This window comes from Amphiura filiformis, chromosome 16, assembly GCF_039555335.1.
Source record: "Amphiura filiformis chromosome 16, Afil_fr2py, whole genome shotgun sequence".
NCBI lineage: Eukaryota > Metazoa > Echinodermata > Ophiuroidea > Amphilepidida > Amphiuridae > Amphiura > Amphiura filiformis.
The window spans coordinates 28384472-28409883 of NC_092643.1; the positions used below are offsets into that span (position 1 = coordinate 28384472).

The 25412-nt window shown below is 33.7% G+C and overlaps 1 protein-coding gene across 9 annotated transcripts in view; it reads left to right on the forward strand.

Annotated features, from left to right (window-relative positions):
• The window catches only part of LOC140135836 (neuropilin and tolloid-like protein 2), a 268948-nt gene that overhangs the window by 138835 nt on the left and 104701 nt on the right, over window positions 1-25412 (forward strand). For 2 of the 9 annotated variants that reach the window (XM_072157472.1, XM_072157474.1), the window contains exon 1: window positions 9799-10426. The exons of the other annotated variants lie outside the window; for them this stretch is intronic. In XM_072157472.1, coding sequence (XP_072013573.1) covers window positions 10327-10426 — 100 coding nt within the window. In that variant the 5' untranslated portion in view covers window positions 9799-10326. Of the gene's footprint in view, window positions 1-9798; window positions 10427-25412 lie in introns of those variants that run through there. 9 annotated transcript variants of the gene reach the window in all.

Here is a 25412-nt window from a genome sequence, read left to right on the forward strand (position 1 = left end):
AGCCACCAGCCTGGGTGGTTCACGCTCCAGTAATTTCAGATGATTGAGCTCAGTAATACATCAAAGAATGTCTTCCAATTCATGAAAACAAATAGATAATCAGCTTATCGGATTAAAAGCTTAGAGGGAAGGTTTTGCTGCTCAGCGAGTGTTTGTAATTATCAGAAGGTTTTCTCCAAATTCATTCTCTAATGTCAATTTCTTTGGCAAGAATTGATTAATTTCGTCAACCCACTACAGGTGGTGATCAGACACCTTTATCAACGTCAGGTGGTGGTCGCCGTGCATTCTCTAAATTCAGTAAATTTTCATCGTCAACCGTGTAATTGAATGGGATTATTTTTAAATTTTAAAACGCTTGAAATATCACTAACAAATAGGCATATGTTAATAAATGATATAAATACAAGCTAAAACCGTTGGGGTTCGATAATGAACCCCACAAAACTAACCGAGTATATGGAAAGTGCCATACGGCCGGGCGGTTTCACAAGTTGCCGGCTCTATCATGCCACTCGCCGCCTGATCAACGTCTATAGATATGACGAGTATAAAGCATGAAATGTAGTACACTGAATAACCTTTGTCGGAGTGACAGCTCTAAAATCATATAATAATATCACAATATATAATCAAGGATCATGGTGTACGGCAATATACGGTCAATTGTTCTGCGAATATACTGTTTTGTCGGCCTTTTATAATCAAAAGTACATCATAAAAACATCAAAAAAGTACTACCCCCTTAATGAATGACTATTTTATTCCAAAAACGGGTTATCGAATGCCAAATTTGTAAAATGCCCCAATACAACGTACATTTAAATGAACGTAAGCTTAAGATTTGAAAGTTGCAGCAAAATCCTGTTGCCTTATATTCAGTATCCTTTGAATATAATGTTTTCGACTCTCATTGAATTGTTTTCTTTGTTTCATGAATTTGGAGGAGCTCAAAACATGTGATAATCAAAAGTCAAATTCAAATTGACATTAATCACATAGCACATATTGCAACATGACAAGTTCTCCTGTTTTGATATCCTCCAAATGCATGAAATCCAAAGAGAGCCGAACAAATTTCTTTCAATTAGTACTTTCTTTCAAATTTGGCATACAATAAACCATTTTGGAATAATGGTTATTCTTTAAGTGGGTAGTTACCTTTTCCATGTGTTTACTTGATTAACATAAATAAGCTTTTCTTCTTCTTCTTCATCATCATCTTCTCCCTTTTCTTCTACTTCTTTTTCGTTTTTACTTCTTCCTCAACTTATATTTTTCTAATTATTCTCTTGAGCAAACAAGTATTATTTGGCAAATTTCTATTTTCAGAGCAAGTCCTCCTATAGTTTACATAAATATCTACTTCAACATCGCGAAGAACTACAGGTTTCTCTTTATTTCACAATAATTTTGTACGATTTTCTAATATCAAAATGTACGGATGAACGAACAACCTTGCTCTGAGCTTGATTTACATAAGACGGTCTTTCATACTTACAGCTCCTTCAATACAGGCAGGGTATTTTATGTACAATATACGAGTGATAGAGTGCAATGTTTGTTTGCATCAACGTAACCCTCATAAGAAGTAGGCAAAATGTTTTTATAACCTTAGATAACTGTCACTTTGAAATCTGTTTTGTAATACGGTTACTGCATTTCCCGTAGATATCGTCATGCACAATACATTTCACTAGGGTGCCTTCCATTAGCTAGTCTCTAAATCTTTCCATTCATTTACTTGTACTTACTGTTCTGCGTGCTAGCCATACGCTTGTACATAAAAAGTCCAAGTTAAGAGATATTTCTCAAAATATCACGGGCTATCTTCAAAACCACTGAACCATTACTGGGCTTGTTTGTACTAATTTTAATACCTTTTCACGCTGATTTCAATTTACAATTCTGAAATTCTTGATTTAAACAAAATATTTGGAGAGAGTTAACATATTGCTGCTGCTTCTGCTGTTGCTGTTCTTATTTACATTGGTCATGGAATATCCCTGATATATTTTATTTGATTCTAACTTTATATAAACTCTAAAGAAGATATAAGAACAATCTTGATTAACTAGGTGCATCTTAGAATAAATATTTTTACTTTGTAAAGTTAAAATTCTGCAAATAAAATACACCAAAGCATGGAATAACTTACCACAGCACATCTGAGGTGCCACATCCACAAACACTTTCAAGAAACTGTTAAAACCTCATTTATTCTGAACCTTTGTTAGTTAACTTGTTCTGCTGCTTTGTTGTTGTGTAAGCACAACGTTGCCTTGCGAATTGTGTCCTAAATATAAACTTTGATATGTATTAGTATATGTATGTAGGCCTATATGGAGGTGCGGGTGGGGTGTGTATGTTTGTGTACGCAGGACAACTTATATGAATCAACTTTTAAGTCTATTTTACAACAACGCTGGCTCTCTCCTTGTAATGATCAGGATTATCACTGGCAGCGTTCTAATACAAATCTACTAACCAACTGACCATCGGCACCTTAAGTTTGATTTGTGTGTATAATGGACGATTCTTTCTGTACCATAGCGTCATCTTTTAGCGATAAGAGCGTAAAATGTTTTCATAACCTTGGCTCACTCTTACATTTATTTTGTTAGTTACCAGCATATACTGTCTTTTACGTTTGTAGCATTAAACAGTTAAAAGGAAGGATCTGTATTCATGTAGAGGGTAATGACTGAATATGATTTTGTTGTAGTGTAAATCACAACAATCAATACACACACCCTTTTTACACCAGACCAATGCACGACCACGAAGGGGAATGTATTGTAATGTGAAGAATTACAAGGCAAGTGCATTGATTTTTGTCATTTTGTACGTAAGCAAAGCCATACCAGTCATTAACCTCATTCATAAACATCATAAAACCATCGTTGTTATAAAGGTATCAAACCATTACCAAAAGTAACATAAAATATCCATCATAAGCAGTCCAGAATTGATCACCCGTAATTAAATTGACCAAGCCAACGCTGCGTAGATGCGCACGCGTTACGCAGTAAGACGTATACGCTAATTCGAACTCGTGAATTTGACCAAAATCAAGATAAAAACTCCCGTATCAAAGATCTGCTACCGTTGGTTCATTACCACATGAATATTAAAATACCGTTTATGAACTAAAAGCAATGCACGAAACGCACTTATGAAAGGTCAGCTGCTATTGGTTTATTGTCTCATGAATATTAATATCGTTTATGAATCACATATACTACGTTTTACTTTGTATGGCAGATTTGCGTGGGTGTTAGGGTGGGTGGGTGTGATGGGATGGGGTGTGGGATGTGTTTGTCGAGTGGTGCGTGCGTGTTGTTTATTACTTATTGCCCATTATGTAGACTATGCGACTTGTGTCATCTCGTGATACGAAACACGACTTACAACTAAGAAGCATTTTCAAGTAATGGTTCAACAGTATATATCTTGTCTTTGAGAAATAACTACATTTGTGTGGGTACATGTACGCCCGCACCTGTGCAATTGTGTATATATCTTTGTGTGCCCTTGCACTTGTTTTTGAGAAATAACTACTAGCTCTATAAAAAAAATCATTTTTAAACTGCTAACAAGTTGTGGTCTCTTTTTATTCATATGACTATTTAAGCCACTTTTTTATGTTGTTTGACATTTATCTCTTGACTTGTCGTCGTTTTCTAATCTTCAAAAGGTCATAAGTTTCAGTAATCCGTCTTAGTAACAAATGACATACTTGTTGAGTGTAGCGATTGTTTGTTAGTTGCGTACGCATTGCATTCTTAATCTTGCGGCGGACTGTTGTAATGGGAAAAATTACAAGGCAAATGCATTGATTTTTATCATTTGCACATTAAACATAAACATCATAAAACCATCGTTGTTGTAAAGGTATTTTGTTATAAATGTATTTAAAAAATACCAAAATAGAAAGTAACATAAAAATCCATCAATGAATTCCATATCCGTAATTAATTGACCAGCTGCTATTGGTTTATTTTTCCTCATGAATCACATATACTGCGTTTTACTTTGAATTGACGGTTTGCGTGGGTGTTAGGGTGGATGTGTGTGGTGGGATGGGGTGTTGAGTGTGTTTATTACTTATTGAACATTTGTAGACTATGCGACCTGTGTCATCTCGTGATACTTACAACTATCAAGTATTTTCAAAATAATGGTTCGCCAGTAAAAATGCATGGGAACATGCACACCCGCACCTGTACAATTTGCGTGGCCTTTTGTCTTATAATAACTACTAGTTCTATCAAAAAACCATTCATTGTTAAACTGCAAACAAGTTGTGGTCGCTTGTCTCTTTTTGTTCAAATGGCTATATAGGCCCCTTATGTTGTTTGACATTTATCTCTTGACTTGTCGTCGTTTTCTAATCTTCAAAAGGTCATAAGTTTCGGTAATCCATCTTAGTAACAAATGACATACTTGTTGAGTGTTTTAAGTTGCGTACGTATTACATTCTTGTGAACCGTTTCCTTCTAAGATATCATGTGGATCATTAGGCGAAGGCGCCGTATTTAACGTTAGCTTTGGAAATTATTTTCGTTACTTTCCACCCGCCTTTAACCCGGTTGAAAAATAAAGAAAATTATTAAATATCCAAAGCTAACACTAAATACGGCGCCTCCGCCTAATGTGTTCTTTGCTTTTATCACACATTCATAAAACAATGGACTTTTGTATAAGATATGTGGATATATGAGATGTGACGGGGTGGGTGTGCTTGTGTCGTGTAGGGGTGGGGTGGGATATGTGAATGTGTGAATGTGTGTTAACCGTTTATAGAAGTCCATGCTGTTTAGAAAACAGTGCTCCCTTTTATTTCATTTACATGACTCCATGGCTTCAAACCTATGCGAATACATGTGTATCTAATAATAGGTATTGATATTTTAAAAGCTTTTTAAAGTAAACACAATCAGTAAAGATAATGAATTTATATTATGCAATCATGAAATACCACATCGAATGTTTCAATGCCATTTTATATTTATAGTAAGGGATTTCCTGGTTGGTGAATCATTACTTTAGTATGCATAGAAGTCATCCATTTTTAATTGTACAGGACGAGACGTACCAAGCAAGGTACGGTCGGTCGGATGATGTCTTGGTTGTTGCATGGTGGTTGCACAATGTAATCTGGCTGCGAATTGGTAAGCCCTCATGGGGGTATTGTGCGTATCTCCTTGTACATGCCCGGTGTATATGGCTGTGAAGGCTCAGTAAAGATCAGTATTGAGGTAGACTTGGTAGTAGAACACGGTACTGTGAATAATCATGCTATTTATCTCCGAGACATGATACAATCAACTTCAGGTTATCTTCCTGTATTATCTTAGTAATATGCAACATTACCTTAGGTTGATGAAATAAAATGGGCTTTCTTCACTCCACGCTTATTATTATGTTATACCTTGAGCACAAGTGTATCTTTGTGATCCAATTAAGTGAGAAAGTGAGCCCCTTTATGTTGTTGACTTTTATATCTTGACCTGTCGTCGTTTTCTAATCTTCAAAAGGTCATAAGTTTCGGTAATCCGTCTTAGTAAAAAATGACATACTTGTTGAGTGTAGAACATTGTTTGTGTTGTAAGTTGCGTATGTATCAAAATATTTTACATTCTTGTCGACCGTTTCCTACTAAGATATCATGTGCATCATTAGGCGAAGACGCCGTATTTAACGTTAGCTTTGAATATTTAATTATTTTCGTTATTTTCCATCCGACCTACCCGGGTGAAAAATAAAGAAAATAATTGAATATCCAAATCTAACGCTAAATACGGCGCCTCCGCCTAATGTGTTCTTTGTATGCTTTTATCACACATTCATAAAACAACGCACTTTTAAGGTATGTGTGTGTATGAGGTGTGACAGGGGTGTGCTTGTGCGTGTAGGGGGTGGGTTGGGATGTGTGAATGTGTGTTAACCGCTTATGCTGTTACAAAGCAGAAATCCATTTTATTTCATTTACACATAGATCATTATTTACATGACTCCATGCCTTCAAACCTATGAGAATACATGTGTATCTAATAATAGGTATTGATATTTTAAAAGCTTTTTAAAGTAAACACAATCAGTAAGGATAATGAATTTATATTATGCAATCATGAAATACCACATCGAATGTTTCAATGCCATTTTATATTTATAGTAAGGGATTTCCTGGTTGGTGAATCATTACTTTAGTATGCATAGAAGTCATCCATTTTTAATTGTACAGGACGAGACGTACCAAGGTACGGTCGGTCGGATGATGTCTTGGTTGTTGCATGGTGGTTGCACAATGTAATCTGGCTGCGAATTGGTAAGCCCTCATGGGGGTATTGTGCGTATCTCCTTGTACATGCCCGGTGTATATGGCTGGGAAGTATCAGTAAAGTTCAGTATTGAGATAGACTTGGTAGTAGAACACGGTAATAATCATGCTATTTTCGAGTCGACATCAACCCCGAGACGTGACACAATCAACTTGAGGTTATCTTCCTGTATTCTCGTAATAAATAAGCAACATTGCCTAAGATTGATGAAATAAAATGGCATTCTTCACTCTACGTTTATTATTATGTTATGCCTTGAGTGTATTTTTATGATTCAATCAAGTGAGAAGTCTGGATAATCAAATTTTGGATTGTAACATTGAAAGAGAGCATAAAAACTCTTTATTGACTTTTTCTTCGTTGTCTCTTTTGTTATAACGAGTAAGATACTTGCTAAAATGATCTTAATGTACACGCTATGGTACTTTTTGTACACGCTATGGTACTTTTGTGTATAGCGTTCTAAATGCAGTGTATTATTATTATTATTATTAATGTTTAAAACTCTGAGCTACTTTGTATGATTTGAATTTTGAATATTTGGAAACAAGTATCACCAACAATTATTGTTACCGAAATTAAGTACATTTGTATTGTCTCTAATGTATTGATAGATGGACTATTTGCCCAATTAAGTGGTCGTTTATCCAAGTATATGGTCCCCGGTAATTTCTAAGTTTAAACTTAAAGCCATTATACATTTCGGCGCTGACCTTGGTACATTTTTATTGTCACTAATGTAATGATGGATGTACCATTTTCCCCCTTAAGTGATCGCTTTTCCAAGTATATGGCATTCGGTAATTTCTAAGTTTAAATTTAAAGCCATTATACATTTCGGGTCTAACCTTGGAAATAAATCCTCCTGTTAAAGTGAGCGCCAGTTTTAAAATCAGTCCTTTATCTAAGTTACGATGGTTACTGTCCAACCACCCAATGTTCACTCTGAATTCAAATTGATTTAAAACAAGGCGTTGGTTTTTATAAATGATGATTTGCTGAAACAATAAATCACATCAGAATGTTTACCATGCATTACGATTTTTTTTAGTTCTAGAGGTTTTTGCTACTAAATCACATTTTGCACATAGGACATGTTTTGACATTGGAGGCGCTGATTTCAACCTCCAGTGGCGTAGCCAGGGGGAGCAAGGGGAGCAGCTGCCCCCTGTGAGAAGCCTTGCCCCGCCCCTCTTGCCCCCTGTGGGATGAATTTTGTTTGTACTTTTTTCGACGATATCGTCAAATTTTCCCCCTTGAAAATTGCCTGGCCCCCCCCCCCTTGCCCACTCTCTGAAATGTGCTGGCTACGCCACTGCAGTTCAAAGGTCATCTGGAGGTTTTCCTATCCATTTACGACTTGTAATTAGTACTTTTGTATAAATATCGCAACATTATTCAATCTTTATACTCGACTTGTTTCAAGTGATAAGTGGATTGACAGTTAACTGATAGCAATTATTATTTATTGATAAATGTCAGCCAGCCTTGCGCTAACCTGCAAATAATTGACAACATTGTCTGTGTATATACGGCTTGGTAATCTCATGGCTGCTATAGCTATGCTTTTACAATTAATCTCGTTGTAATTGGTTAACCAAATGATTCATTAACCGGCTTAATATATTCAAAACAAACGTTTTTGCATATGCGTATCTGTGTGTGTACGTGATCTGCATAAGGGTTTGATTTTCCAAGAGGAATTTTACCCACCATATAAGATTTTATCACGTTTATACACTACAAAAAATATTTGACTCACCACTGAAAAGGTCACAGCTCAACAGTTGAGTAAAAATTTGCTCAACAGTGTGCTCATATATGTCACACAACTCATCAAATGAGTAAACAATTACTCAACACTGAGTAATTTTGTTCTAATTTGTTGAGTTGTGATGTATATGAGCTCAATGTTGAGTAAATATTTCCTCAACTGTTGAGCTGTGACCTTTTACCCAGTGTTGAGTCAAACAGTTTTTGCAGTGTAATCGTTAGTGAATGTCAAAATTCTTTCCAAAGTTGTCTCTTTAAAAGATGTGATGGATGATTCCTTTAAACTGGTTGGATTATGTACGTGTTTCTAATTTTTATTGAAAGCAAATTGTTTGGTTTGAAATGATTTGAAATGGTGGTACATGATGTTGAGCGGACTATCGGAGAGTGCTTCTTTAAAAGTACAGTCATGTTATAATATCAAGATTACCCTACTTATATGAACTTTCTCTAAATGTTTTATTTAGGTTAGGGAATGTTTTCTTAACTGGAAGCAAAATTTGGGAAAGATAAAAATATACTGTTTTAATATCATTGATTGCCCTACATTTAAGACAATATCAGTCATTGGAAAGAAAAGAAAGAAAAATTGGGAAAGATAAAAATATACTGTTTTAATATTCGTGATTGCCCTACATTTCAGACAATATCGTTCATGAAATAAAGAAACTATGTGCTAGTTTGCCACTATGAATTATGGATTTTCTTTCCATCCTTAAAAATGACTACATTAGCAGATAAATTAATCATATCACATTAATACAAGGGAAACAAAATGGACAAATGTACTCAATCTGTGCAAATTTGATTTGAAAATCACAGCGTTCAAATATCAGCTTGTGTTAAAATATAAATACATCAATACACTAATATTGCATTTTGTATTAGCAGTGAGACAACTGAAACTGTCGATTTCTGCTTTTTGGATTTATATCGATTTTCTTTCAATTGAATGAGGTAGCGCCACCTATATATGCCATGCAGACGTATTGTATCCGAAAGAACGTCCCGTCAACGTTAATGAGAAATTGTGAGTGTTATTAACGGTTAATATCACTCTCATTTACTTTACTTTTTCACGTATTATTGCTCAATTAAATTGACCTACAGGTAGTAAAATTGTGTTTTGTTACGTATATTACTACGCGTAAAGTTCAATAAAGTCTGTACCTGTTTAACCATTGTAAACAACAATACTATTTATTCTTTGTCCTCAGAAATAACACAAACTATGTTTATTTTGATACAACTTTAAAGTTGAATTTATACTCCATCGCTGAGCGACGAGCGATCCATATTTGACCAATGGTGTAGCGCGTCTTTCCCAACGCAATAAAATACGCTTTATCTAATTGGCTAAAAACCAAGCTCAGTGATGTAGCATAAATTCAGCTTAAACATGCATTTCTATTGTTTGCACGTTTTATCAGGAAATCTATATTTTAACCACATGTATGAGAATCACAATAACAAAAAATTACCTATTTGTTCATTCATTGCATATAAAGATGAATCGATCAGTTTCAAACTACTTTTACCAACCCCTTGCAAATGCAATAAATACAAATTGCAAATTTACCACCTAAACTAAACGTAGATTTTATTCCTGAGTCAAAATTTGAAATTGTTGAATATCAAGTATACGTTAATATAATATCCAGTATGCTACACATTAGCACACTGATCACGAAGCTAGTCTCATATATGTAACACGCGGTGTAATGTAGCTGCACAATATCAATCCAATGCCGTCATACTGTCATTTCGTATCATCGGAAAACAAGTGATGAACATCCTAGCACACTTCTGTCAGAAAGAGACTAAATGAGAGACATCCAATGACTTTGCAGATGTTATTTAGTCGATGTTGCTGCCTCTTCTCGAGCTTCATACTCTCCGGATATCACACTGAAGCTACCACATGGCAGAGTATTATGTATGTCTTATAACACATCGCCTAAATTGTACCCCTGAGATAATTGCGAATCCTCGTGTTTTTTTCGGGGCGACTGACTGAGACTAGTGTTGAGCAGCGGCAATGATGATGCATATTATAACCCGCCGCATCCATACATACGGCTTCTTATCTTACTGTGCGATTCTGAATCTCACTCACTCAAAGAAGATGTGTTCGTGTTGAGTATTAAGTAGGATCTACCGGAATGAGATCACAAATTGACGAGGGATTTCAACATCTACCAAATTGAAGATGTGTTGGAGATATCGTTGTAATACCCATGTATTATGCAAAGTTCTATGTGTATGCCTTTTCTGTGGAAATATTGATGAAGGCCTTCTTCATAGTAAAGGTATGTTAAATATTATATAAAATATAAATCAAGGCACGTATAACTGTAAGTATTATCAATTGAACGCGTCATTACGTTAGTATTAGCCTAACGAGCAAGATTTAGATCATTAACCTCTTTTGATATATTACATGTTCCTTAATTTGTTAATCTGAGTATAGTACGGGATGACATTTAGATTCTCATCGTACAAAATGTCACTTGGTTAAATGTCTAAAACGTACTGTATAAATTTACACATATTTCCATTTCAGTTTGATTTGTGTGTTTTATCTCTTTGAAAGTCAAGAAGCTTAATTGAGTTTAGACAAGTATTGGGGGCTTGATGTATCGCGTCAAATATTTTTGAACAGTATTCTCGAATAATTTCTTTTAAGTAATGAATCACTGTCACTTTTAATATAAACAGATAGGGAAATAATTATTTAACACATTTTTTGATTGAGTAGGTATAGTGTACAGTTCAAATTTCCACAACGTTCCACGAGTTATTGAACAAAATTTCCAAATATTCTCTTCTCTAATGTCAACACAAAACGTAAAAAGCGTACTCCATAATTCAACACGGGTGATGACAGCACAGACCCGTATAAGGCACCTCATTGACTGTGTGCAATTAACTTTTGTCTAAGGTTATATATCATCATTGTATCTCTTGAATATTTAAGTGGGTCGTCACGCTGTTGACACTCTAGTGTTTTCAATCACATCGTTGATCAATCAGTACTGCTATTTCTAGCCCGATCCGAAGGAATGACCATTCATCAATTCAACAGATGCAGTGGGTAATAAAGGAGCCGATTTCAATCTGACGCCTAAAAAGGCTTAATATAATGATTACGGTTACGTATATTACTTATTACTTGAGGTTATAAATATTGCAGCAACCTATATTCTCACGAAGTATGTGTGAAACACAGAATAAAGTAAAGTAGTGCGTAATAATTGACCAGTGCCAGCAAATATTATAGCAAAACCAGGTCACCAAAATGTCTGTTTCAGAACATACACAAATAATCAGTTTAATATCGGTTCATACCAAGCGTCTTGACTTACTTTTACTAGAGAAGATCTGCTCTACTTTTATTAAATGTATTAGTATTATATTCTCCTTCTTATTCTCCTTCATGTTTATATATCTGTATTCTATTTATCTTCAACAAATTCGAAATTTAAAAGCAAGAAAACATCCCACTTAAGGTTAGCGACTATTTTAAACTGTTGCGATTTGGTAGTTCACAGTATCTTGCAAATTGTAGTGAGCTTTGGCAAAAATTGCATTGATCATTTCATAGCGAGAGTGTAGAAGAATTCAAATATCACAGATATACTTTTGTAGGTCCTGTGGTTGTTGAGTTATGTTGTAAAGAGGGCTGAAACAACAACATTTTTGTAAAACGTACATAACTCATTAAAAACAATAAATGAAGCAAGTTTTCAAAGTATATGATTTGTAGAATGAACTTTTGCAAAACATGTGTAATTTTTTAATAATGTATTGATTTAGATAATGAAAATCGATTTATTTTGGTTGCTTCGACCAACAAAAGATCGCATCGCCTTAAATGCAATTAATATAATTGCTTATTGATTAATTACAAATTAATAAGATACAACTTATCTGTATCTTCCAAGATGCTAGCTCCATAATATATTTCGATTTGGGATAATAAACGACTATATAAAAGATATTATCACAAATATCCAGATAGAATTAATTCATTGCCACGCTTACGGGTTAGATATAAGATTTCCAAATGTACTGCAGTTGGTAGTACAGATTATACATCTGGTTTGTGATGTTAGGGTTGTTTTTCCGCCATACGGGTTACCAAATACTTTGACTTTTATTACTGTGTATTATCGAGGTGCAGGTCACAATCATGATAATAAAATAGACGTATGAATATCATTTCGTCATAGGCATAGTGCACGTGTCACCACAATTGCTTTGAAATATCTATTTTGACTCTGTTTACATTACATTTTTAGATTAAGGTTTCTTTGCCCGTGTTTCGTTCCTGTAAAAATACACCTTCGGTCTAGATGCAGCAATACTTGCAAGTTGTGTATAGCATACATGTAGTCATATCCTATTAACTTGTGTTGTCTCTAAGGACCGTTCACAAACACTTGTTAGGGTGGCCTGATGTAAAAAAAAGGGGCCCCTAAAAGTTTTCACCCTACTAAAGGGGACCCTGACAAAATTACCACAAATTTTCCTGGGGAAATTGAGTTTATATGCTTTCCTATGGGGTTGACCCATAATTTTCATGTCAAAAAGGGGGGTCCTGAAATTTGTTGAACAATGACGATAAAATCTTGATCATATTTAGAGTTGGGCATGAATAAGGTATTATGATCAGGTTTTGATGACAACGACTGGGGTTTACTCTTATGTTTCGCGATCGACATAGTATACAATAGGAGATAACTAGATCAATTGAAACACATAATTTAGTATTAACCGAAACAACTACCATGTAACTAATATCATGTGTTCATCAGCAATGTTCCTATAGCAATAACCTACTAATTCCTTCTACCATTAGTTCAAGCCATTAAACCCTTCTCTGGGCCAATGGGTCTTTACTTAAGACATGATAGGGGTATTAAATGCAAATATAATCACAGAGTATATCTGCCGTGTATGAACAACGACCCAAGTACACGGCCATCACTAATATTATGACGCCTAAGGAAGCATTTCTAGGTTATTCGACAATACTTGTGTCTATGTCTTTCTACATACGTAAATATTATGATTAATTTAACAGATATCAAATACTGGACTGTGCTGGCTGTGCTGACGAGAGAATGTTTGTATGTAGTAGTTGTCAACTTTGATCAAATTCATTTACTTGAATACAAATATATTTCGTAATTACAAAGAATATAATACTTTTGTAGTAATCTTTCATGTTACAGGTACCCATTAGAAATGTTTTGTATGCCATTGCTTGATTATCTTGAATAGAATGTCACTACAAAATGGTTTGCTTTTAAAATCCACATGGTATGGTAATCACTATAAACTTTATGTCTGGAAGCTCCAGGCTGCCAATTTGTCCTGTTCAAACGATTAAACGTTATCTTTAAGCTGACCTCTGTGCTCCCTTTAAGAATATTATGGTACGTAGCAATATATTAAAAAGCCTTATTGCCATTGCTTAACATTTCTTTTGAAATATGCTTGCTTTTGAAGGTACTTTTTGCTTCTTGTTCTTGCGAATTCGTTCCATGTGCAATGGACTATATTGAATTATAATGTGTTGAATATGTTTTAGCACTTATTTCTTCACCTTGTGATCCGTGGCAGGAATAAGAGTATGTGTTTATGAATTCGTTTGAACAGGTGTTCACCTGTTTGGGAAATGCAATAAAATTACAAAGGTAGTGGTGGCGAAGCAAATATTCTATTTCGTTTCAAGACTGTTTTCTTTTTTTAGGTGAAAAAAATGAAATGAAATGAAGAGAGTAAAATTAATACATATTATTGTCGTTTATTTTATTTTGATGTTATTAAGGAACTCCGTCAGGTTACTTTTGATCCACTATTGGTGGATGTATTATGTGTATCTTTATATCGCGAATTTCAAAAAATCAAAATTATTTAATGTCAGAAGGACATTCCACAATGCATTCTGAATATGTGGAATCCACATATTCAGAATTCAATTTGGTGTGTATGATGTGCTTTCGGGTCCCACAAAAATATTGTTCAAACGTCGCTATCCGATTCCTTAAACATGCTTTAAAATATGTAACACATTCCTGATTTTAAAACATATGTTCTTGTTATTGTCTGTAACAATACGGTGAAATTCCCTGAATTTAGAGATTATATTTTATACAAAACATAGCTTTGTAAACTATTCTAAAGGAACCATGTTCTTTCACATAGTTACTAGCAATCTGATATAGCTGTAACTGTTTATATAATAACATCCCATTCGGCTCATAATTCCAAAAGTAACTACTATAATAGCAAATTTTGACTCGAATTCAATTGCCTGAAACCTTAATTCAGAAAATGTATCATTCGCGTACGTGCTTTGCATCCAACACAACATCGTGTAATATAATATATTTCACTCAAAGACTTGATTTCAGATTATGTAACATATTAGCATTCTTGTTTCGAAGACACAAGTGTTTTATAGTAACTTTAATTTAAAATTTAATTATAGATTTTATATGCGGCAACATTTTAGTCGTTCTCTCATGAGCTGCACTTATGTGCCACTGAATGAATACACTGAACAATTCTTCAGTAAGCTTACAAATTACGTGCTAGTTTTGCTTATCTGCAGTATCTACAAGAAGTGCAATTTTTCAGTCTGATTATATATTTTTTTTATAAATCTCGACTTACATGGTGTGAATTTAACATCTTTATTTAGTAAAGCCTTGAATAGCTTAATATTGTAGATATGCTAACATGTTTAGTTACATGTTTGATTACGTGCGACGTTCCATATTTTGTGTTACGCATATCAGGCACTTGATGACAATCACATCCATATATCACTTCACCCGCTCTCTAATCATTTCACGATCATCGAATATTTATCGAAGAAGATGAAAATATTAATTGAAATATGCGAAATATTTCTGCTATTTACTTAACACACCTAATGTGCGTAAATATATGTTTTTGATATATCAAAATTCCTTTACAATTATTTATTATGGGAATGGAACTTAATAATATGAGCAACAATATGCAATTCGATGTCAGTGGGTGAGTTTCAGCTTGTAAGCGCTAAATTTAATGGTTCCTACACTCTCAAAATTAACTCCTCAGAAATGAATAGAATGTATTCTAATGTGACAAATATGACTCTTCCGAGGGGATATGGCAGAATCTTAAAAATAACATGGCCAATCTATTCAAATTTTTGAATCAAACTGAATCGGAAAACATGGGAAAGAAAAGGTGATCCCGCCCGGGAATCGAACCCGGGACCTCGCGTTTATTGGACCTGTGACTTAACCACTCGGCCACAGGAGCTTCATGATTGGATGGGCTGACGGTCACATAGTGCAGTGATAGTTATCTAAAAATCACAATATAAATTTTGGGTCACTTTGGGTAAGGATCATTTGGGGTAATTTTGGAATAGGGTCTTTTGGGGTAAGGAGTCTATTTTGGATCAGGGGGTCATTCAGGACTTCTTTGGTGGTCAGAGTTATATTTAAAATTAGAGATAGCGAGCAATATTTGAGAAATTAAAGGTAATGCCGAATCCTTTGCACCCAAAAAATGTAAAATAACCTAATTCGAAATGTTGCTGCTTCGCGGGCTGCTCTAAGAACCTGGAAAGTAAGACACGACAAATACACTTCATATACATATAACACTCATGTTTTGAAAATGTGACTATGCATTCCAGATTTGTTAGGATGGTGTTTCGGCATAATATGAAATATGTTCGTGACAAAAATCCTTCATGTGTTTGTTTAAATGCAAAGACACACTTCATATTCCACATCATAAGCTCCATGGTGCTCTATAACCCTAGAGACAGTAGTATAAACAGAGACTTGATAGCAATAAACTTGATAGGCTTGAATTAGTTAATGGGCCCACATGTATGTTAAGGGGGTACTACACCCCTGCCCAATTTTGTGCCTATTTTTGCATTTTTCTCAAAAATTATAGCGCATTGGTGGCAAGTAAGATATGTATATTATAGGGGCAAGGACTACAACTACTACACAGGAACTTTTATTTCAGCACAGACAACAGTTGTGGAGTTACAGTCAAAAATGAGGGGAAACCAATATTTGATCAATAAATCAATAACTACTTGCCTTGAGTTGCTGAATTTTCAGTGCAGTAGTTGTAGTCTTTGCCCCTATAATTTACATATCTTACCTGGCACCAATGCGCTATAGTTTTTGAGAAAAATGCAAAAATAGGCATAACATTGGCCAGGGGTGTAGTACCCCCTTAACCTATTCAAATTTGAATACTTTTGTGGAGCGAAATTCATTTTTGTGTGTATGGTGTGTTCCAATTTCTTCTCTGAATTGATTCAAGGAATCTACCATTATTAGCACATTAACGAAAATAGGAATGCTAGTATTTATTGAGGTGTCGTAAATTGATATCGTGCGCAAAAAAAATCCATTGGAAAATGGCACACGGTTGCATGTCTGTATAAATTTACACACACTTTTCCATTTCAGTTTTATTTGTGCGTATTATCTTCTAAGCTAAATTTAGTTTAGACAAGTATTGTCTAAATGTGTGGGTTTAATATATATATCATAAAATTTATAAACATTTTGAACGATAATCTCGAATAATTTTTATTCAGTCATAAATCACTGTCACTTTTAAGATAGAAAGAAATTATTACTTAACATGATTGTTGAGTGAAAAAGTTTTATAACAGTGCAACTCAATTTTCACAACGTTCCACGAGTTACCGTATTGAAAAAATGTCTAAATACTGTTTTCTCCACTGTCAATCCCTATAACGTGAAAGGATAACTTCATAATAAACACAGCTGCTGACTGCACAGACCCCGTATAAGGCACCTCATTAACTGTGTGCAATTAACTTTTGTCTAAGGTTATATATCATCATTGTATCTCTTGAATATTTAAGTGGGTCGTCACGCTGTTGACACTCTAGTGTTTTCAATCACATCGTTGATCAATCAGTACTGTTATTTCTAGCCCGATCCGAAGGAATGACCATTCATCAATTCAACACAATGTAGTGCGTATTAAAGGAGCAGATTTTAGTCTGGTGTCTGATAAAAGAAAATCTATTATCTTGGTTACGGTTTCATGTTACTTATTACTTCAGTGTATAGAAATTGCAGTAACCTACATTCTCATAATGTATAATGTGAAAAGCAGAATAAAGAAAAGTAGTGTATTGAAATTGTTGTTTTGACCAGTACTAGCTAACACTACAACATAATTAGGTCACCAAATATACCGTATTGTCTTTTTGAGAACTTGCAAAAATAATCAGTTTAACATAGGTACAAGCCAAACCTATATTCTCCTTCATGTTTATGTAAATTACAGTCCATTTTTTACCTCAACAAATTCGAAATTTAATACTTTTATTTATTGATGCATCACAAAGAAGTAAAATCTAAAACTATACGGTAGAGTTGCTTATTTTCTAAGGTACTAGCTCAATAAAATATTTAAATTTAGGATAATAAACGATTGTATAAAAGATATTATCACAAATAAACATATATCATTGGTTAATTTTATGTATTAGACTTCCAACTATATTCTGTGATTGGTAGTACAATTATTATTGATACTGGTTTGTGATGGTAGGGTTGTTTTTACGTTTTATGGGTTCCAATTACTTTGACTTTTATTACTGTGGTAGATATTATAGTACCAGTAAAAGTCATGAAAAGAAAATAACCTTAGAAATATTATATCGTTATAGTTCATGTATTATCACAATTACATTCTTAAATCCATTTTTATTCTCTTTACATTACATTTTCAGATTAAGGCTCTTTTTTCATTTCTCGTTCATGTTAAATGATCATAGAGATAAACTGAAGTATGGACTTTATTTAATGATGCATATAGATACATAATACCAAAATACAAGTAGATAATATTTGGTTGAACAATGACGATAAACGCTTGAACATATTCAGAGTTGGGTATGAATAACCTATTGTGATCAGGTTTTGATCACAATAACGACTAAAGTTCCTTCCTATGTTTCGCAATCGGCAGAGACAATTATATGGGATCAGCCGAAACACATTATAGTATTGACCGAATGAACTAATACCACGTAACTAATATGCGTATCATGATCATGTGTTCATCAGCAATGTTCTTATAGCAATAACCTACTAATTCCTTCTGGCACCATTAGTTCAAGCCATTGAACCCTTCTCTGGGCCACTGGTTCTTTACTTAAGATATGATAGGGGTATTTTAAAAATGCAAATATAATCACAGAGTGTATCTGCCGTGTATGTACAACGACCCAAGTACATGACCATCACTAATATTATGACGCCTAAGGAAGCATTTCTAGGTTATTCGACAATACTTGTGTCTATGTCTTGCTACATACATAAATATTATGATTAATTTAACAGATATCAAATTCTGGATTGCGCTGGCTGTGCTGACGAAAAAATGTTTGTATGTCGTAGTTGTCAACTTTGATAAAAATTCATTTACTTGAATGCAAATATATTTCGTAATTACAAAGAATATAATACTTTTTTAGTAAACTTTCATGTTACAGGTACCCACTAGAAATGTTTTGTATGTCATTACTTGATTACCTTGAATTACAATGTCACCACAAAATGTTTTGCTTTTAAAATCCACATGGTATGGTAATCACTATAAACTTTTTGTCTGGAAGCTCCAGGCTGCCAATTTGTCCTGTTCAAACGATTAAATATTATCTTTAAGCTGACCTCTGTGCTCCCTTTAAGAATATTATGGTACGTAGCAATGTCGTTTAAAAACAAAGTCCTTGCCATTTACTCTTGCCATTGCTTTACATTTCTTTAGAATACTGCTTCCTTATGAAGGTACTTTGTTCCTCTTGTTCTTGCGAATCCATTCAAGTTTAATGTGCAATGGACTATATTTTAATGTGCAATGGACTCTATTGAATTATAATGTGTTGAATATGTTTTAGTACTTATTTCTTCACCTTGTGATCCGTGGCAGGAATAAGAGTATGTGTTTATGAATTCGTTTGAACAGGTGTTCGCCTGTTTAGGAAATGCATTACATTATAAAGGTAGAAATGGCGAAGCAAATATTCTATTTTGTTTCAATTCTGCTTTATTTGTAGGTGAAAGAATGAAAAGAAAGTAAAACTAATACATATTATTGCCGTTTATTTTATTTTAATGATATTAAGGAACTTCAAGTTAATTTTGTTCCAGTGTGTAGGTGGAGGTATTATATGTATCTTTAAATTATGCTTTGTTAAATTAAAGTAATGTTTCATTACCAAAACCATGTTAGATTTAGTCATATTTGCCTGGGGCTTATCTTAGTACACCATACAACAACATTTGTCTGGGATGAGCTGAATTCGTGCATTACGTTCCAATATATGATTGTTGGGATATAGTACAATGCCCTATAGATATTTTATATCTATGCATAATTCTCCACAATGGCTTCATCGCTGTCGTAATATAAAAAATGCCCTGTCCAAAGTAGACGGGAGATAAAAGCAATTAGGATGTCATGGAACATTCATTTACTTCCAATATGCCATCATATAACACTCAATGTATGATCGTATTAAGGTATAAAGTACCTATCCATTCTATCATGTTCATTAGATTGGATGTGCCTAATGACACAGGGAGAAGGATTATTATGACCGTAGTTTGACAAAAAGCGATGCATCGTTTAATACTTACTCATTTGACATCATGTATTGCAAGATGCACGAATGAACTAATGGTGCGTTTTACGATGTATTTTGGCATGGTCCAATAGGTTTTCACTATATCCTAATAATACAGTTGTTGACACTGCACGGTATGCTAGAGAAGGTATAAATTGCATTGAAATACATTATATCGGTACAAACCTTACTTGCATGTAGAGTCTTTCTAACCATCGGTAAAAAAAATTTGAAAAGGATACAAAATTAGAGAATAATTCTTCGTCTATAATCTAACATGCATATCGTTTATTTAAAGCATGAAACATAACACTTTCCAGATTTATACATAGGATCTTGTTATTGACTGTATCAATATGGTGAAATTCCTTGAATTTAGAGATTATATTTTACACAAAACATAGCTTTGTAAACTATTCTGGTCATATTCTTTCACATACATTTGGCTCATAATTCAAAAAGTAACTACTATAATAGCACATTTTGACTCGAATTCAATTGCCTGAAACCTTAATTCAGAAAATGTATCATCCGCGTACGTGCTTTGCATCCAACACAACATCGTGTTATATAATACTTTTCACTCAAAGACTTGATTTCAGATTATGTAACATAATTAGCATTTTTGTTTCGAAGGCACAAGTGTTTTGTAGTAACTTTAAAAATTTAACTGTAAAATTTAATTATAGATTTTATATGCGACTACATTTTCGTCGCTCTCTCATGAGCTGCACTTATGTGCCACTAAATGAATACACTGAACAATTCTTCAGTAAGCTAACAAATTACGTGCAATATTTGCTTATCTGGGGTATCTCGAATCTTTACCGAAGAAATATTAATTATTGAAATATGCAAAATATTTCTGCTATTTTTACACCCCGCTATACGAGGGTCATTCAGTAAGGTCTCTCTCATAATTTGGGTTCTGTAAATGGTAGCTTGTTCAAACTCAGCACACTTACACATTGGACTGTCGCCATGAGCTGCACTTATGTGCCACTAAATGAATACACTAAAAAATTCTTCTGTAAGCTAACAAATTACGTGTTAGTTTTGCTTATCTGGGGTATCTCGAATCTTTATTAAAAAAGATGGAAATATTAATTTCCATAAAATATGCGAAATATTTCTGCCATTTTTACACCCCGTTATACGAGGGTAATTCAGTAAGTGCTACCTCCTCTCTGATAACTTGGGTTCTATAAATGGTAGCTTGTGAATATTAGCAAGTGGTATTTTATGGTCACTTCAATGTGGTGTACTTATGTCTTATGTAGATATATGTAAGGATTTTCTCAACTTCCGCAACAGTTGAGTTCTTATTTAATTTTTACTTCGCCTAATTCAAATCGAAACAGATATTAAAACAAAATTCTCTCAAGCTAGATAAGACCTTAGATTATCATGGAAAATATGAATGGGCTACTGTTTACAGAAAGCTGAGATATGAGGGCGGAGGCAGAACTTTTTGAATGACCCTCGTAATAGGTCCTGCCTAAAAATTAAAAAAAATTCCATCTTATAGTCTCTAATTATCTTCTATCTGTAATTATAAGGATTAACGAGTAATTCTCCTAAATAAATATTTGGAATATAGACCATTATAAAACATCAACATAACATATGCATATCATTTGCTTAACACATCTTCTGTATTAATAAAGCTATCGTCTGTAAAGTAACCTATATCATTGTTTGATATGTAGCTGCTTCGCGGGCTGCTTTTAAAGAACTTGGAAAGTAAGACACGACAAATACACCTCATATACAATGTATATTATTACACATATAACACTCACGTTTTGAAAATGTGACTATGCATACCAGATTTGTTAGGATGGTGTTTCGGCATAATATGAAATATGTTCGTGACAAAAATCCTTCATGTGTTTGTTTAAAGGCAAAGGCACACTTCATAATCCACATCATAAGCTCCATGGTGCTCTATAACCCTAGAGACAGTAGTATAAACAGAGACTTGATAGCAGTAAACTTGATAGGCTTGAATTAGTTATTGGGCCCATATGTATGTTAACCTATTCAAATTTGAATACTTTTGTGGGGCGAAATTAATTTTTGTGTGTATGGTGTGTTCCAATTTCTTCTTAGCACATTAACGAAAATAAGAATGCTAGTATTTATTGAGGTGTCGTAAATTGATATCGTGCGCAAAAAAAATCCATTAGAAAATGTCACACGGTTGCATGTCTGAAACGTCTCTATGAATTTACACACACATTGCCATTTCAGTTTTATTTGTGTGTATTATCTTCTAAGCTAAATTGAGTTTAGACAAGTATTATCTAAATGTGTGAGTTAAATATATATCGTAAAATTTATAAACATTTTGAACGATAATATCGAATAATTTCTTTTCAGTCATAAATCACTGTCACTTTTAAGATAGAAAGAAATTATTACTTAACATGATTGTTGAGTGAGAAAGTTTTATAACAGTGCAACTCAATTTTCACAACGTTCCACGAGTTATTGAACAAAATTTCTAAATACTGTCTTCTCCACTGTCAACCCCTATAACGTAAAAGGATAATTTCATAATAAACATAGCTGCTGACTACACAGACCCCGTATAAGGCACCTCATTGACTTTTGTCTAAGGGTATATATCATCATTGTATCTCTTGAATATTTAAGTGGGTCGTCACGCTGTTGACACTCTAGTGTTTTCAATCACATCGTTGATCAATCAGTACTGCATTCTGAATACGAAGAATGTCTTTCTGATATCAAATAGTTTTCATTTTTTGAAATTCACTATATAATACAAATTTTATGACAAATCATTAAAATTTGATATTTTTCACAATTTTGATATATAACAGTCCTCGAAGTAAATTTTATAAATCTAATGACATATTCTTAAAGTTTATGTAGCTGGGAGGAAAAGCCGACGATCAATTGAAAATTTTGACCTTTCATATTGAAGATATGGATTTTTTTCCCAAAAAGACCTTATTTTTTTTGGTGTTTTGGGAAACAAATCCATATCTTCAATACAAAAGGTCAAAATTTTCAATTGATCGTCGGCTTTTCATCCCACCTACATACACTTTAAGTATAAATCATCAGATTTATAAAGTTTACTTCGAGTACTGTTAAATATCAAAAATATCAATTTTAATCATTTGCCATAAAATGTGTATTACATTGCGAATTTCAAAAATCAAAATTCTTTGATATCAGAAGGACATTCTTCGTATTCAGAATGCAATTCGATATGTCTGATGTGCTCTAATGTCCCACAATAAATACTGTCCAAACGTTCATACCCCACCCCTTAAAGGAGCAGATTTTAGTCTGACGTCTAAAAAAAGAAAATTTAATATCTTGGTTACGGTTTCGTATGATACTTATTACTTCAGGGTATAAAAATAACAGTAACCTACATTCTCATAAAGTATATGTGAAATGCAGAATAAATAAAAGTAGTGTATAAAAATGTTGTTTTGACCAGTACTAGCATAATTAGGTCACCAAATACATGTATACCGTATTGTCTGTTTAAGAACATGCACAATCACGCCAATGGTATATTCCCATTAATGGTTTGAACATTCTATTTTTTTCCTCAAGAAATTCGAAATTTAATAAAAGTAAGAAAAATACTATTATTTATTGGTTTTTTTACACAGTAGTAAGATGTAACACTATATGGTAGAGTTGCTATTTTCTAAGGTGCTAGCTCAATAAAATATTTCGATTGAGGATAGTAAACGATTGTATAAAAGATATTTTCACAATTAACCATATAGAATTAGTTTATTTTCATGCTTGCGGGTTATGTAAAAGACTTCCAACTATATATAATATACTGTGATTGGTAGTACAGATGATACAACTGGTTTGTGATGGTAGGGTTGTTTTTCCGCTTCATGGGTTTCCAATTACTTTGACTTTTATTACTATGTGTAGCTATATAGTACAGGTAAAAGTCATGAAAATAAAATACCCTTATAAATATTATATCGTTATAGTTCATGTATTACCACAATTACATTCTTAAATCCATTTTTATTCTCGTTACATTACATTTTTAGATTAAGGCTTTTTGCCCGTGGCTCGATCCTATAAAAATGTATTATACCTTTTATAATAGCATGTTGGGTATGGCATAGTCTATAACGTGTGTTGTCGTTAATTTAGAACAGCTCATAGAGCTGCTCATAGAGGTTAATTGAAGTATGGAATGTGTTCAATGATGCATATAGATACATAATACCAAAATAGTATATTACATACAAGTAGATCATATTTGGTTAAACAATGACGATAAAATCTTGATCATGTTCAGAGAAAATGGGACATGAATAACCTATTATAATCAACTAAAGATCCCTCCTGTGTGCCACAATCAACATGGTATGAAACAATAGGAGATATAGATAGATCAGCCTAAACAGATATATCATAATTATATCATAAATATATAGTATTGACCAAAGCAAACCCCACTACTGAAATATCATCACCACAGCCTCGTATGTAACTAATATCATGTGTTCATCAGCAATGTTCTTTTAACAGTAACCTACTAATTCCTTCTGGCACCATCAGTTCAAGCCACTAAAGCCTGCTCTGGGCTTATGGTTCTTTACTTGATAGGGGTATTAAATGCAAATATAATCACAGAGTGTATCTACCTTGTATGAACAACGACCCAAGTACATAGCCATCACTGATATTATGACGCCTAGGGAAGGATTTCTAGTTTAACGTTATTCGACAATACTTGTGTCCATAGTGTCTATGGCTTTCTACAATCATAAATACTGTGACCAAACTCTTAAAACCCCGTTCATTTGCAATAAACTACATCACGGTTGCGGATGACCTCATCTAGAGTCAAAGGTTGTTTGATATTATGTAAGGGGGTTATTTGAAAGATCTAGAATCATATTTACTGATAACATGGATAAAGGACATGCGTTTTTGCAGTCGATCCAAGGGCTTTCTGGCGCTACATGTCCAGGTTTTCCGCTACTCCTGGTCTTCTTCCGGTTACAGATTGTAGTTGACTTTAGATGGTTTTAATAAGGAATTTATATAAATGCCTTGTCTAAAAGCAATTAGGATGTCATGGAACATTCATTTACTTCCAATCTGCCATCATATAACACTCAAAGTATGATCGTATTAAGGTATAAAGCACCTATCCATTCTATCATGTTCATTACATTGGATGTGCCTAATGACACAGGGAGAAGGTTTATTATGACCGTAGTTTGACAAAAAGCGATGCATCGTTTAATACTTACTCATTTGACATCATGTATTGCAAGATGCACGAATGAACTAATGGTGCGTTTTACGATGTATTTTCGCATGATCCAATAGGTTTTCACTATATCCTAATAATACAGTTGTTGACACTGCACGGTATGCTAGAGAAGATATAAATTGCATTGAAATACATTATATCGATACAGACCTGACTTGCATGTAGAGTCTTTTTAACCATCGGTAAAACTTACTTGCACAATATTTGAAAAGGATACAGACGTTATAGAGAACAATTCTTCGTCTATAATTTAACATGTATAGTATAACACTTTCCACATTTATAC